The sequence below is a fragment of the Giraffa tippelskirchi genome, chromosome 3 (genome assembly GCF_054371585.1).
Source record: "Giraffa tippelskirchi isolate mGirTip1 chromosome 3, T2T-mGirTip1v1.2.pri, whole genome shotgun sequence".
In the NCBI taxonomy this organism is placed as follows: domain Eukaryota; kingdom Metazoa; phylum Chordata; class Mammalia; order Artiodactyla; family Giraffidae; genus Giraffa; species Giraffa tippelskirchi.
In genome coordinates this window covers 79,769,074-79,783,459 of record NC_137277.1, presented here as the reverse complement: position 1 = coordinate 79,783,459, position 14,386 = coordinate 79,769,074, and the positions used below count along the sequence as shown (strand labels likewise).

General features: G+C 39.4%; 1 protein-coding gene across 19 annotated transcripts in view; it reads right to left on the bottom strand.

The window, feature by feature from the left end:
• Positions 1 to 2,059: 2,059 nt before the first annotated feature.
• ZNF385B (zinc finger protein 385B) overlaps positions 2,060 to 14,386 on the bottom strand; it is a 455,851-nt gene continuing 443,524 nt past the window's right edge. For 10 of the 19 annotated variants that reach the window (XM_081579474.1, XM_081579475.1, XM_081579477.1 and 7 more), the window contains 4 exons: positions 7,328 to 7,573; positions 6,129 to 6,307; positions 4,958 to 5,059; positions 2,060 to 3,554 (listed from right to left, as the gene is read on the bottom strand). In XM_081579474.1, the coding sequence (XP_081435600.1) occupies positions 3,336 to 3,554; positions 4,958 to 5,059; positions 6,129 to 6,307; positions 7,328 to 7,573 (746 nt within the window). In that variant the 3' untranslated portion in view covers positions 2,060 to 3,335. The remainder of the gene's footprint in view (positions 3,555 to 4,957; positions 5,060 to 6,128; positions 6,308 to 7,327; positions 7,574 to 14,386) is intronic. The other 9 variants (XR_014079380.1, XR_014079377.1, XR_014079374.1 and 6 more) reach the window with 1 other exon arrangement.

Here is a 14,386-nt window from a genome sequence, read left to right as displayed (position 1 = left end):
AGGTTTAATGTAACTACCAGTGATGAGAGTTCAAAAGAGTCATATTGAAAACCCCCTCAAATTCTGAGGGCTTCCCTGTGGCTCAGCGGGTAAAGAATTCGCGGGAGACCTGGGTTTGATCCCTGGGTTGGAAAGATCCCCTGGAGAAGGGAAAGGCTACCCACTCCAGTATTCTGGACTGGAGAATTCCAGGGACTGCATAGTCCATGGGGTAGCAAAGAGTCCAACACAAATGAGCGACTTTCACTTTCACTTTCAAATTCTGAATGTAAAACTGGAATCTTAATAAACACTAAAACTGACCTGATTATAAGTCTAGAATATTGAGGTCAACAATTTTCAAACAGTTGGAGTAACTCTTTGATAGAGGAAGTCTGTTGCTACATTTCACAGCTGCAGTCATCCACTGGCCTTAATATTTTAGAAATGAGAATTTAGGTCCTACTTCATCCCCTATTTTTCTCAACTTAAAAAACTGACATAGTCTGGACTTAAGATGGAGGAAAACAGAATCTATAATAGCCACAAGGTGGCATTAGCGGTAAAGAATCTGCCAATGCAGAAGGCACAAGAGATGCGGTTTCAATCCCTGGGGTGGGAAGATCCCCTGGTAGGAAGTGGCAATCCACTCCAGTATTCTTGTCTGGAAAATTCCATGGACAGAGGAGCCTGGTGGGCTACAGTCCATGGGGCCGCAGAGAGTTGGACATACCTGAGCACAATAGCTATAAAGCTACTACCAGTTCAGTTCAGTTCAGTCGCTCAGTCGTGTCTGACTCTTTGCAACCCCATGAATGCCAGGCCTCCCTATCCATCACCAACTCCTGGAGTTTACCCAAACCCATGTCCATTGAGTCGGTGATGCCATCTAGCCATCTTATCCTCTGTCTTCCCCTTCTCCTCCTGCCTTCATTCTTTCCCAACATCAGAGTCTTTTCAAATGAGTCAGCTCTTCGCATCAGGTGGACAAAACATTGGAATTTCAGCTTCAACATCAGTCCTTTCAATGAACACCCAGGACTGATTTCCTTTAGGATGGACTGATTGGATCTCCTTGCTACTACCACTTCCCTCAAAATTCTATAACAGAGTAGTAGATTAAAGATGGCCAAAAATTCTTTTCTCAAAGTGAAAACTCTCCTTCCCTTTGAATCTGGATTGATCTCAGGGACTTGCTTGATCAATAGAATGCAGCTAAGTGACATGCTGGGAGTTTTAAGACAATTTTATAGAAAGCCTTTTGACTTCCACCTAGAACTTCTTCAAATGCTCTCTCTGGGAGCCCTGAGTTACTAGATAGCTACCTGAGACCACTTAGCTGGGATGACCATCCAAAGGCCCTTGAACTGTTCCAGTAGAGTCTAGCTTCCCAGTCCCTCCATCTAGGCAGACATATGAGCAAGGCTATTTTGGCCTCCATACCAGCGCATCTACCAGCCAAATACTACCCAGGGATCTTTAATTGAGGACTCAGGAACAGAACAGCCCAGCCGAGCCTTGCTAGAATTACTGACCCCCTGAGATTGTGATACGATAAAATGGTTTTATCTTAAGCCGCTATGTATTAGAGTAGCTCATTAAGTAGATAACGAGAAAAAACAAGGATGTATTGCTCTTTACACTTAAAAACAGAATGAAGTGGAAGAAAAGAAGGGTTGGCTGATTAGAGAAGGTCAAAGGGGAGAGTGGAATCAGTTCCTCTAAAAGGAGATCATTACTGTGTTGGACTTGAATAAAAGATGAGCTAGGGATTTAGAAGACTCAAGGAATGTTTAAAAACTATGTCAACATTTTTGGCAGGCTGCTACTGTGACTTGGGTCACACTTACAATTCTGGTCCAACTTCTTAGAGATTCAGAGGGAAAGCAGCAGTAAAGTCTCGCTTCATGCAGATGCTGTGAACAGTAATGAATAAACATGACAAATAAATATGCTGAAAATAAGAAGTGAAAATGCTAAATACGTTAGAAGCAATCTTTACACCTACTGAAAATCCTTCATCAGATGATTTCAAGTTGGAGGTAACTCAGGAGAAAATAACTTTGAAAATACAAATAGATTTTATTTTTTGTACTTTTATTGAAAAGGTACATTTAAAAAAATACACAGACATTTTACCATTTACAGATTGCAGATATAGATGCTCTAAAAGAGTTCATTCTATTTTGCTGTCTTATACCTCTTGCCCCTGATATCACAAACATTCCAGTCTTGTTGATATCAGCTTAGAAACGGGAGCATGGGAGCATGACCTGCAACAGATTCAGTGAACAGAAAGACAGATTGTTCAATTATAAATTTTTTTTATCTTCTGTACATTATTGCATTAGGGAGCCACAAAATTATGTAGCATCATTACAAATGAAAACAAGTTAAAAATGAAGAAGATAATGACGTAGAAATACATAGATTCATTGTCTTCTTGCAGAGTGCACGAGAGGTGCAAAAATGTGCAATTTAGGAAGCTCTTTTTCTGTTTGTATACATTTGCTTAGCAACTCAAAACTGGTGAGGAAGCTCCAAAATAAGTTAAACAAAAATAGCAGACAGGTAGTAATCAGAGCTATGTTATATGGCTTTCTATTTTGTTTAAATATCACCAAATAAAATGTAAAACAACGAAAATACATTATCTTTTGTTCTCTCAAAGAGAAAATTCAAAGCTACTTTGCTTCCTAACATTTACACAGCAACTAAAAATGTTTAATTCAGACAAGAAATACAGATCTAGTACTACACAGGATACAACAGCACTTGGGTCTAAAACAGTACACGATCCCTGTCAACAAGAGTACACCAGAAAGGAAACGCGGTGATCCGTTGGTGAGATGGTATCCACAAGCAAGCACTTGTGTTCATCTATTTTTGTTCCACACTAGAATGTGCCCAGTTGGATTCCAGGATTATTTACAGACGTGTGAGGAAGACCCTAGTTTTTCAAGTCTGTCAGGAAAATATTCCATATTGTTTCTAAGCCAGATCACACCCATGGAAAAATCGTCAGAGAATGATATATATGCACATATATATTTTTTTCTGACAAACACATTTGCAAGAAACTCAGTATTTCAGATACACAAATTGAATGGGTTAGGGCAGGGGGAGGAAAGAGGGAGACAAAGCTTGTGCTGCTCAGATTCTGAAATTACAGGAGCACCCCTCCAAAACACTCTCGAACCTTAGTGACTTACTCTTTGGAGTCGGGGCTCAGGGTGGTATGCTGCATTCTGCAGCTGGGTGCGGCACTGCAACTCAAAATGCTCGAATTGTTGAATCCTTTTGGCTTTCCTGCTCTACTTCCCTACTGCCTCAACCGTCTGGGGGCTTGCGGAACATCAGTACGGGGCAAAGAGGATGGAGGCGGGGGTCGCGCGGATGGGGCCGTGGCCCGGCCTCAGCAGAGCTGGAGGGATGGCTGCAGCCTGGAAGAGCGAGGCCGATGGCCGGGGCGGCAGAGATAGGGCAGAGGACACAGCCGCCGCCGCCGCCAGGGGCGAGGACAGGAAGGCTGGGGCCAGGGGCTTCATCATATCCTTCTGGAATGCAAGTTTTGCCTAGTAGAGGGAGAAAACCAGGAGTGGGGTGGGAAGAGAATTTTGAATGATGGCAGCACTGATATATTTTCATAAGTAAAAACCAACATTCAGAAGTCAAAATTTAAATATCTTGACCCGTCTAGATTATTTTCACAAAGCTGGTTTCAAAGTCTCTTGGCATATCTTAACTATAATTTGTTTCCATTTCAACTCTTGTCTGGTGGTCCTTGCCCCTGGGTACTAGGACGGAGGAAAGCCTCTATGAATGGATACTGAAGCTATTTTACGCTGCTGCTCACAAGGAAAAACCAAACATGCCCAGAAGGTTTCCTGTGTAGATTGTGGAGGAGCTCCATTCAAAATTCTGGCTTGTCTTAACCCACAATGAGGCTTTTAAGGGAATGTTCGTTACCCTTTACCTCACATCTTAAAAAAGCTACACTGAGTTAGGTAACTTGAGCTCGGGACACTGGTGGACCCATGAGGAGTCAGGAAGACACAGTTTACACCTCTCTGGCCACTTAAAAACTATTCCCTGAAAACCTGCAGCTAACTCAGAGTTGTCATTGGTAATCATTGTAAGTGGGCTAGAAACTTTCTCTATTTAAAAGGAATCCCAGGTGGAATCTTCCTGTGAAGTTAGAAATCATCCTTAATCCCTCTCTTTTGCAATCAGTAGGAGCTTTGCAAGCTGGATTTGCTTAATGCTCATAACACCTGCTTGCAGCTTCCATGGAGCTTTGGAAAAGCTGGGGGTAATGTCAGTATCACCCCCAGCTGTCCAATCCCAGCTTTCAGCCTCAGACAGAACACCACACTGGGCTGAGTCCCAGGGAGATTAGGAAATCCTTCCATCTGGGTATTTATACGACATCTATTGGTGGAGCCCATTGATATTTTTGCAAAGAAACTGAAAATAGCACGTATTGAGAACAGGTAAGACAGGCGGACTCTCAACATGTCTGCTAGACAGGGAAAGAGAGAGGAATACACATAACCCATGTGCTTTCTGGAAAAAGAGAAAAACACCCCAGAAAGGAGGCGGTTATTAAATAGATGCACTTCGATTTTGGAAAGCAGTCCCTTTCCCCAAGTGTAACAGGCTCCAAGATTCCTCAGGCATCACTGCCCTTAGCCCCAAGACTTTACTTTATATGCTAAAGAAGGGAATCTTCAGAAAAGGTCCTGTGAACAGTAAGGTATTGGCCCTTAAAGAGGTTCAGTTTCTTTCTTTTAAGCAATCTATCTTCAATGTGTCCTACAGAAGGGGACAAGTTCCTTCTAAATTTCCTCTCTATGAGGGCTATTTAAATTCAAAAGCCTTTCAGGACCAATTAGTCCCTAGACCCTCCTTACCCACAGTCTCTGCCCCAGCCAGCAAGGCTGCCCCACAATACGGTGAGCAGGCAAGATGAACTTACTGCTAAAATGCTTGGGCTCCGCTGGAGTTTGTTGTAAGGGCTGTATTTCGGCTTTAATGGCTTCCCAGCAACTCGATCCTTATGCCTTCGGCTAGAAATGTGCTGAAAAAAGTTTGATGCATTAGCTGAATTGATGTGTGAGTTTTATGCTATGTAAAATGTATTTCCTAGACAGAAAAATATGTCTAGTTCCTGAAAATAGTACATGCTGAGATCAGGTTAAGAGCTGGTTCCTCCATTCCGAGTTCCAGGTCCTTGGTTCCGTGGTGGTGCGGGTAAGATCACCACACTCTCTGAATTAAAGTTTGCTACCCATTATATTTTAACGCCCTTTTCCCTTTCCTTTCTCTATGGCACTCCTTCAACTTTGCCTGGTATTATCACTGTGACTAGGGGATTCCCAGGTGGCACTAGTGGTAAAGAATCTGCCTGCCAATGTAGGAGATGTAAGAGACACAGGTTTGATCCCTGGGTTGGGAAGATCCCCTGGAGGAGGACATGGCAACCCACGTCAGTGTTCTTGCCTGGAGAATCCCATGGACAGAGGAGCCTGGTGGGCTACAGTCCATGGGGCATGGAGTCGGATGGGACTGAATAGGCATGCATGCACCACAGTGACTGATGAATCTGTCTCCCTAAGCAGATTTTGGGTCCTTGGAAGACAGACTGAATCTCTACTATCTTAGAAGTCCCTGTTCAGCTGTAAGCTCCAAGTGACCGCGGTGCTAATTGGTCTCTAACACCAAGCCTGGAATCTGACATGTAGTAATAGTAAATGAAAAGTAAAAGTGTTAGTTGCTCAGTCGTGTCCGACTCTTTGCGACCCCACAGACTGTAGCCCACCAGGCTCCTCTGTCCACAGGATTCTCCTGGAGAGAATACTGGGATGGGTTGCCATGCCCTATTCCAGGGGATCTTCCCAATAGAGAGATCGAACTCAGGTATCCCTCATTGCAGGCAGATTCTTTACCATCTGAGCCACCAGGGAAGCCTGTAGTAATAGTAGGTGCACAGATATTTAGTACTAATTTTTTTTCTTCCACATAGCACTTGCACGTTGTATAAGGTCAGGAAATTTAACTGTGAGCACAGTGAGAACCATTAATATAGACTAGGGATATAGTCAAAAGGATACCCAAGCAACAGTGACTACTAATTCAGGGTACATTACCTGTTTGAGTTGAATTTCTGAATTAACGTGAACATCACAGATTTCACAATGAAATGTCTTGTTCTGTAGTCCTGACCCCTTACTGCCATTCTGCATCTTTAATCTTGATCCGGGTCTTGGATAGGACTTAATTGGACCAGCCCCATTACGAGCTTCAACCATAGTCTTGTGTTTAGATCCTAAGACAGAAAGAAACATATAGTAAAAAGCTATTTAAAAACTATATGAAGCTCTTGAAAAGTTTATCTTTAGGTTGAATTTCCCAAAAATTTTTGAAATGACCTTTTTAATGTTAATCTGGTGCTTCCCAGGTGGTGCTAGTGGTAGAGAAACTGCCTGCCAATGCAGGAGATGCAGGAGACTCAGGTTCCCTACCTAGGTCGGTAAGATCCCCTGGAAGAGGACATGGCAACCCATTCCAGTATTCTTGCCTGGAGAATCCCATGGACAGAGGAGCCTCATGGGCTAGGTCCCCATGGTCGCAAAGAGTTGGACACGACTGAAGCGACTTAGCATGTACATAGATTCAACATATTTTCATTGAAAAAAAAGGAAACCATGAGTATATAATAAAGAAAATATGAAAATAGAGAGAAGCATAAGAAAATAAACACTACCTCTATTTTCACCACCCAGAGATAGCCACCACTGTTATCATTTTAGTGTATTTCTTTTCAGTTTCTTTTTTTAGTATACTAAAAAAATATATTTTCAAAATTGGGATCATGCTAATTAAATATCCTGAAGATTTCACACATCAAATCATATTTTCTTATAATTTTACTGTAATGGCTGAGTAATGTATTCTGTCATACTGGGTTACTATAATTCATTCAACATTTCCCTACTGAGCGACTTTTAGGTTGTTTCCATTTTTTTCTCTTAAAAGTGTGTTGCAGTGAACGTTGTGCATAGAGAGATATTTGTCTTCATTTCTGTCATTTCATCATAATGAGTTTGGGAAAGTACTAGATGCTTTTGAGAAAATAAAGAACAGAACAAATTTTATCTCCAAGCTGCTTTTGCCTTGCTGTTTCTAAAGTTGTTGTACCATACTTTCTTAAAATCACTCCTTTGAATCAAAAAAGTAGAGAAGACTGAACAAACCTAATGTCTGAACAACAAAGGATAAGGTGTCCTGATGGGAAAAGCTGGATCTTGTTATAAACATTATTTAAATTCAAACAGTAGCTGCTAACCTGTGTTGTGTGCCTCTAGCTGTGACAGGGAGTTCACAGCCACTTTGCATAGTGAACAATAAAGCAGTTTTTTGGCTTTTTCTTCTTCTGATTCAGAAACAGTACCGGGTGCTCCATTTGTGCTCTTGGATGGAGAAGTGGCTACTCCAGGTGGCAGGGGTGCTGTGCCAGGTTTGAGAAGAAATGGGCCACCTTCAGAACTCGATGCTTGATTGGAAATGCTGACTTTTAACTTCCCTTTTTCTTCTAAGGGAGACACACAGAGAGAATGTTAAGGCCTCATATACCATGAAGACAGATAAATTGATATAAAGGAAATAGAAAATATAAAATATAGAAAATATAAAAATAGAAATCTGATTTCTATATGTAGTTTTTGAAAAATTTTTATTTTATATTGGAATATAGTTGATTTACAATGTTGTTTTAGTTTCAAGTATACATCAAAATGATTCAGTTACACATATACATATATCCATTCTTTTTCAGGTTCTTTTCCATATAGGTTATTACACAACACTGAGTAGAGTTTCCTATGCTATACAGTAGATCTTTGTTGTTTATCTATTTTATATATGGTAGTTTGTGTATATGTTAATCCCAAACTCCTAATTTATTCTTCCTTACCCCCACCTTTCCCTTTGGCAGGCAGAAGTTTGTTTTCTATATGTAGTTTTTTTGTTTTTTTTTTGGTGGTGCAGATTTTAGTTGAGATTGATTGAAAAAAAGAACTCCATGGCTTCAGTTGCCATATCAGGTCACACTGCAAGGTCATGATGACTCCTGAAACATGACTTTGTTCTCCCACTTGTAGCAGGTAACTTTCTGTCTGATATCCCAGAGTTATAAATTTTGTCCCTTTAATATATAGGGAAACCAGCTACCTTCCAATCTGATTAAACAATATGATGGTAACATGAAATAAAACATGTAATGGCAGTTTCATTTGACTACTCATGTTTCAATTATGACATGGAGAACATAAAGTTAAAATTCAATTTTTATACCAAGTTAAAATTTTAACCTTGGGGAATAGGGCAGAGGGGAGGGAAGAAACATAGTTAATTTTGGTTATGATTGGTTAGGTTTTTGCTGCTCTTTGAATGGCAATGCAATTTACCCAAAATAAAACATTCAAGGATTCTATTCATTAAACTTATTAACTACTGCCAGCCTGAATCATAAGTTTTAAATAATGACATTAACCACAAGCACAGTATGAGGATTAGCCAAATCATTTACAGATGTCTTGGCATTTTGATCATGTAGCTACTAAATGTTTATAATCCTCAAGGCCCATGTGCAGGCTGTAAGAGGGGTCAAAGTGACTTTAACAGAGTCTAACACTTTGGGGTTCATTTGCTATTCAAGACAGACTCTGTTCAGTGGCTCCTTTGGGAAAGAAGCTGGAGCTTCTAAGGCAAATACAAAATTCATCACAAGTTTAATCCTAGTAGAGCCTTGCTCTTAGAAGATGTCTGTAGATATGCTGATAAACTCTCATTATGACAGAAAGGGAATTAAAACTGAAAATTTATTTAATTGCCCTAATCATGTACCATGGACCTGGATGACCAAGAAGGAAGGAAGGATGAAGGAATGATGAGGTTCTGGGTATCTCTTCTGTATTTAGAGCAAACCAACACTTCCACACACATCAAAAATGAGGGGAGATGGTATCTCTGCTTAATTGATTTAGGGATCAGCAGTTGATTTCCATCCCTTTTCCTGAGTTGGATTCATCAAGGTCAAGACTAGACACAGCAGGGATACTGTAGATAAATTTCAACAGTTGGGTGGTGTTTGGAATAAAGGAATGCTCAGATCCCTTTTAATCCTTGGTTTCCACAATCTATAGTCCTTTATAGAAAGTTTATTAAAACTTCAGGATACCATGAAGTATGATGGAAAAGATCCCAGGCTTTTACTAAGCTGACCTCAAACAGTATGAGAGAAGGAAGTAAATCATTCTTCCTAAATGGTAATAGTAAGTAAGTTAGATGGAAGATTACTTCAGGCCTGGTATTCTCTTCTCTATAAGGATCCTTCAGATTGAATTTGCAATTTTCTAGAACTCACAAAGCAGATTTGCAGATGATAATGCCAGAAAGTGAAGAGGAACTAGAGAGCCTCTTGATGAAAGTGAAAGAGGAGAATGAAAAAGCTAGGTTAAAACTCAACATTCAAAAAACTAAGACCTTGGCATCCAGTCCCATCACTTCATGGCAAATGGGTGGGGAAACGGTGACAGACTTTATTTTCCTGGACTCCAAAATCACTGTGGATGGTTCCTGCAGCCATGAAATTAAAAGATGCTTGCTCTTTGGAAGAAAAGCTATGACAAATCTAGGCGTATTAAAAAGCAGAGACATTACTTTGCCAACAAAGGTCCATAGAGTCAAAGCTATGCTTTTTCCAGTAGTCATGTATTGATGTGAGAGTTGGAGCATAAAGAAGGCTGAGTGCCGAAGAATCAACGCTTTTGAACTGTGGTATTGGAGAAGATTCTTGAGAGTCCCTTGGACAACAAGGAGATCAACCAGTCAGTCCTAAAGGAAATCAACCCTAAATATTCACTGGAAGGACTGTTGCTGAAGCTCCAATACTTTGGTCACCTGATGTGAAGTGCAGAGTCATTGGAAAAGACCCTGATGCTGGGAAAGATTGAAGGCAGGAGGAGAAGGGGGCAACAAAGGATGAGATGGTTGGCTGGTATCATCAACTCAATGGACATGAGCTGGCGCAAACTCCAGGAGATAGTGAAGGACAGGGAAGCCTGGTGTGCTGCAGTCCATGGGGCTGCATAGAGTCAGACATGACTTAGTGACTGAATGATACAAAGCAGTGAAATAATTCAGTAATCTTTTAAGATTTGTTCCTATGGTATTACTCAGTTTCTTGTGATGGAAGCTTAAGTTATTGCATAGCGAAATCCTTCTTGGCTTCAAGCAATTCATAAAATATTTTATATAAATTTCTAAAGACTCTTATGTGTTTTAGTCATTTAGTCACTCATTCTGTCTTTTATTCATATCATTATTTTAATTTCCCTTATGTTGACCTCCCTCCTATACTCTTACATAGAACTTCAATAATTTACTAAGGGCTATCACTTACATTATCTTTTAATCTCTTACAACTAACTTGTGAAAAACGTAAGGCTGAAGATTATTTCTACCTTAAAAATGTGGAAACTGAGGCTCACCAATATTCAAAAACACCCCACAGATTAGTAGGTAGCATCAATGAGCATGATCTTTTCTGTAACGATTCACCATGTAATGTATTAATCTTCCTGCACAGAGAGGACTTCCCATGGCATTATAAAAGCCATACATTAGTCACCTGGAAATGTGAAAAAGCTATTTCTTTGTTTTACAGTTATAGCTTAGTTTTAATGCATATTTACCTTAAAAATACTTATGGTATCCAACAATCATCTGATTCAGGGTACATTGAGAAGATGGACAAAATCATATCTTTTTCTTCTATGTCCCTATTTCTTTAAGAAAAAGTACACAGATTTCCTTTTTACATCTCCTTTTCAAAAGAGGTCATTTACTCATTAACAAGTGCATGTTAATAATATGCTAACTGCTGACAATGTGCTAGATACTGAAGAGCATAGTTTTGATAAATAAAGTAGGCATAGACTTTAAAAAGGGCTTCCCTGGTAGCTCAGCTGGTAAAGAATCTGCCTGCAATGCAGGAGACCCCAGTTTGACTCCTGGGTCAGGAAGATCCACTGGAGAAGGGATAGGCTACCCACTCCAGTATTCTTGGGCTTTCTTGGTGGCTCAGATGGTAAAGAATCTGCCTGCAATGCTGGAGACCTGGGTTCGATCCCTGGGTTGGGAAGATTCCCTGGAGGAGGTCATGGCAACCCACTCCAGCATTCTTGCTTGGACAATCCCCATGGACTGAGGAGCCTGATGGACTACAGTCCATGGGGTCACAAAGAGTCGGACCTGACTGAGTGACTGAACTGAACTGAAGCAAAGCATAGCACAGACTTTAAAAAAGTAATAGTTTAGCAGGGGATATAAGAAATTCATCCAGAGATCTCTAATTTATGACAGAAACTGGAAAGAGGCATGAGAATCTAGAATTGAAAGTAATTATGTTTGGTTAGGAAGAAATTTTTCATTAAGGAAGTGGCATTCTGTCTAGGTTTTGAAGATGAGTTTTGAAGATCAGATTTAAATAAGCATGGGATGGAGTGGAAAGGAGTAGGAAGTGAATGGTTAGAAGTGGAAATGTGAGGAAATGTTTAGGTGTTAGAAAGCTTGGGTTTTCCTGGTGAGTACCTGGTAGGTGAGCACAGAAAATGGCAACAGGTATAATGGGAGATATAAAGATGGATTGAGTCAGAAGGCAGAGAATATTTTAAAACTATTAAAGTAGATACTAAGGATAGCTGTTTCCCTTTTAAAAAGTTATGGAGTGTTTAAGATTTACACCGTTTAACATTTAGATAATTTGTGTTTTAGTCTGCATGCCCTAGATAGATCAGAGTCTTAAACTTTGAGAATATTAGGAACATATTGACTTTGGAAATGTGTAAATGGTTTCATCATATTCAGGGGATTCTGCTGCTGGATTGATACTATCTAGTCAATAAGACAGATCCTAAAATCAGGAAAGTCTCTGACGCAATAGTTTATTTAAGTTCTGACTTTCTTTCTTAATAAGCATCAAAGCCTAATTTTATTATTCCCATTTTAATTGTTAGATATTTTTATCAGAGTCTGTTATTTCTCTTCCCTTACTGACATTTTTACAGCCTTCTTATTTTGTGTATTTGAAAGTTTAATTAATGAACTGTTTACTTCTGTTTCTTTTAATAAAGATGCATGTCATCTGGAACTTCTGGTTAATATGAATTCCAGTTTCAAGTATTCCCTCATCTAATGTTAATTAGCAGGTTTTCTGACTGTCTTAATTATTTCCTGATTACTCAAACTCCTTTCTTAAGGTTTTATCCTGCAGGATTTTGAAGCAAAATTTGCTAAGCTGCATCAGAATTGCCCTTTATAACAAATATCCATAATTTATGCATCCAAATGAATTTAGTTTTTCAAAGTAGCTTTCTTGAAAGGTCCCACTCTGATTCACTTATTTTTCAAAGCTCTGAACATTTTGAAAATCTCTCTTTTTGGAACATTTTCATATTCAGTTGATAAACCAGGTGAAAGAAATCAGTTTTCAATATTCATGTATCACTTTTTTTTTTTACTCCAAAAATTTTACTCGAATTGACCCAGCTTAGCACTATTTTACTTATATACAGCCTCAGAGCACTAATACTCTGACATGGAAGATGAAAAGAACATGTAAGAATTCTGAAATTAGTTTTCAGAAACTCATACTGTTGGTAATTAGAAGAGTCATGTCCATTTATAGGTCTTGATTTTAAAAACAAAATAATATTCTAACTATATTATAGATCTTATTTTGAAGTAGAACTTTGGAAGCTATAATCAACTTTTGATTTCACACAAGGTTTACTCTTGAGTTTAATGTTATAAATAGAAGAAGTTTTCTTCTAATCAGGTGTCAATGGCTTCAATAACAGATAACAGATATCAATAACAGATACATACAGTATTTTATATGATAAATGCTTGATGTAGAAAATAAAGTTAGATAAACATTTAAAAAAATTAAAATCACCCATGATTCTATCATCTAAAATAAAAGTCAACAAACTTTTTTGTGTAAAGCACAAGATAATAAACATAGTGGGCTTTTAGGCCACACAGTCTCTGTTTCAACTTGTGCTAAACTTTGCTGTAATAGCAGGAAAGTAGCCACCTGCACATGTGATTGAACAAACTCTACTTAGAAAAAGAGGCAGCAGGCTAGATTTAGCCTGCAGGTAGCAGTTTGCTGATCCTTGACTTGGACGGTTATGCTTTGAAATCTATTACTCCACATTATTGTATATAATAGTGTATATGAATAGACAGAAACATAATATTCTATCATTAACATTTGTTGCTTAGCAATGTATCAAGAATATCTTTCCATTTCAATAAATATAGATAGAATTGGATCATGATTTATAACACCAAATGATGTATACTTACATGGATATACTACATTTAACAAATCTTTTGATATTTAGGTTATTTCTAGTTTGCACTTTTACTATTCTTAAAAAGATACTGAGTAGGAATTCTTTTACATGGGAATGAAGGCCACAACCCCAAACTGAAAGCAACTGGTATCAAGTAACTCAGTACCTTAGAGAAAGTCCTCAGAGAACCCCCAGACACATACTGGTAGCATTTAAAAAAAAAGGTAGTAGACTTATCCTGTTACCAACACCCTATCACCTACCACTTGGACCATATAGGGATTGGAGAACTCGCTGGCACTGTAAGTTTCTTGTCTGGTTGGAGGCTTCTGAATCCAGACAAATAAGTAAAGCTAGACATGTATGTAACAAGGGGACACTGGTATTTCATTCCCCCATCAGATGACTTTAGGCCTTGGTGATCTGTCCCTCATGTCAGTTGAGGTAGAGGAAAGGAAGGCTGGACAGAGATGAGGCTGAGAAAAGGTAGCTAGGCTTGAGCCCTGTTATTGGTACAGACACAAGAGGGCTGATCATCAGGACCCTGGCGGTAAGAGCCTGAGCAATGGACCTTTGGTGGTCAGGACTGAGGAAGAATTGAATCAAGTGGAGACCTTACACATGGTCCTTGAGAAGCATCTGGATACCTGCCACGCAGAAGGCATCAATAATTGTCCTTAAGTACCAAGTATTTGCCCTCCCTTCCATTCATTCTCCCGTCCCTAAAGATTGGAAAGGGCAAGAATCAGAAATGATATGATGGGGAAGAAGGAAAGGGCAAGCTATGCCTCTTCCTATGGTCCAGTCTGAGCCAGGATGAAGGCAGTGTTCAGCTGGATAAGAGCCTAAAGTTGCAGATAAGACCAGACTTTCTTCTGATATCTGACAATGCCTTTGAGGATGAGAAAGGAAGATTCAACAGAGTATATAGGCAATCATGTTTGTACTCCACTGAATTCACATATACTCAGTAAACAGCA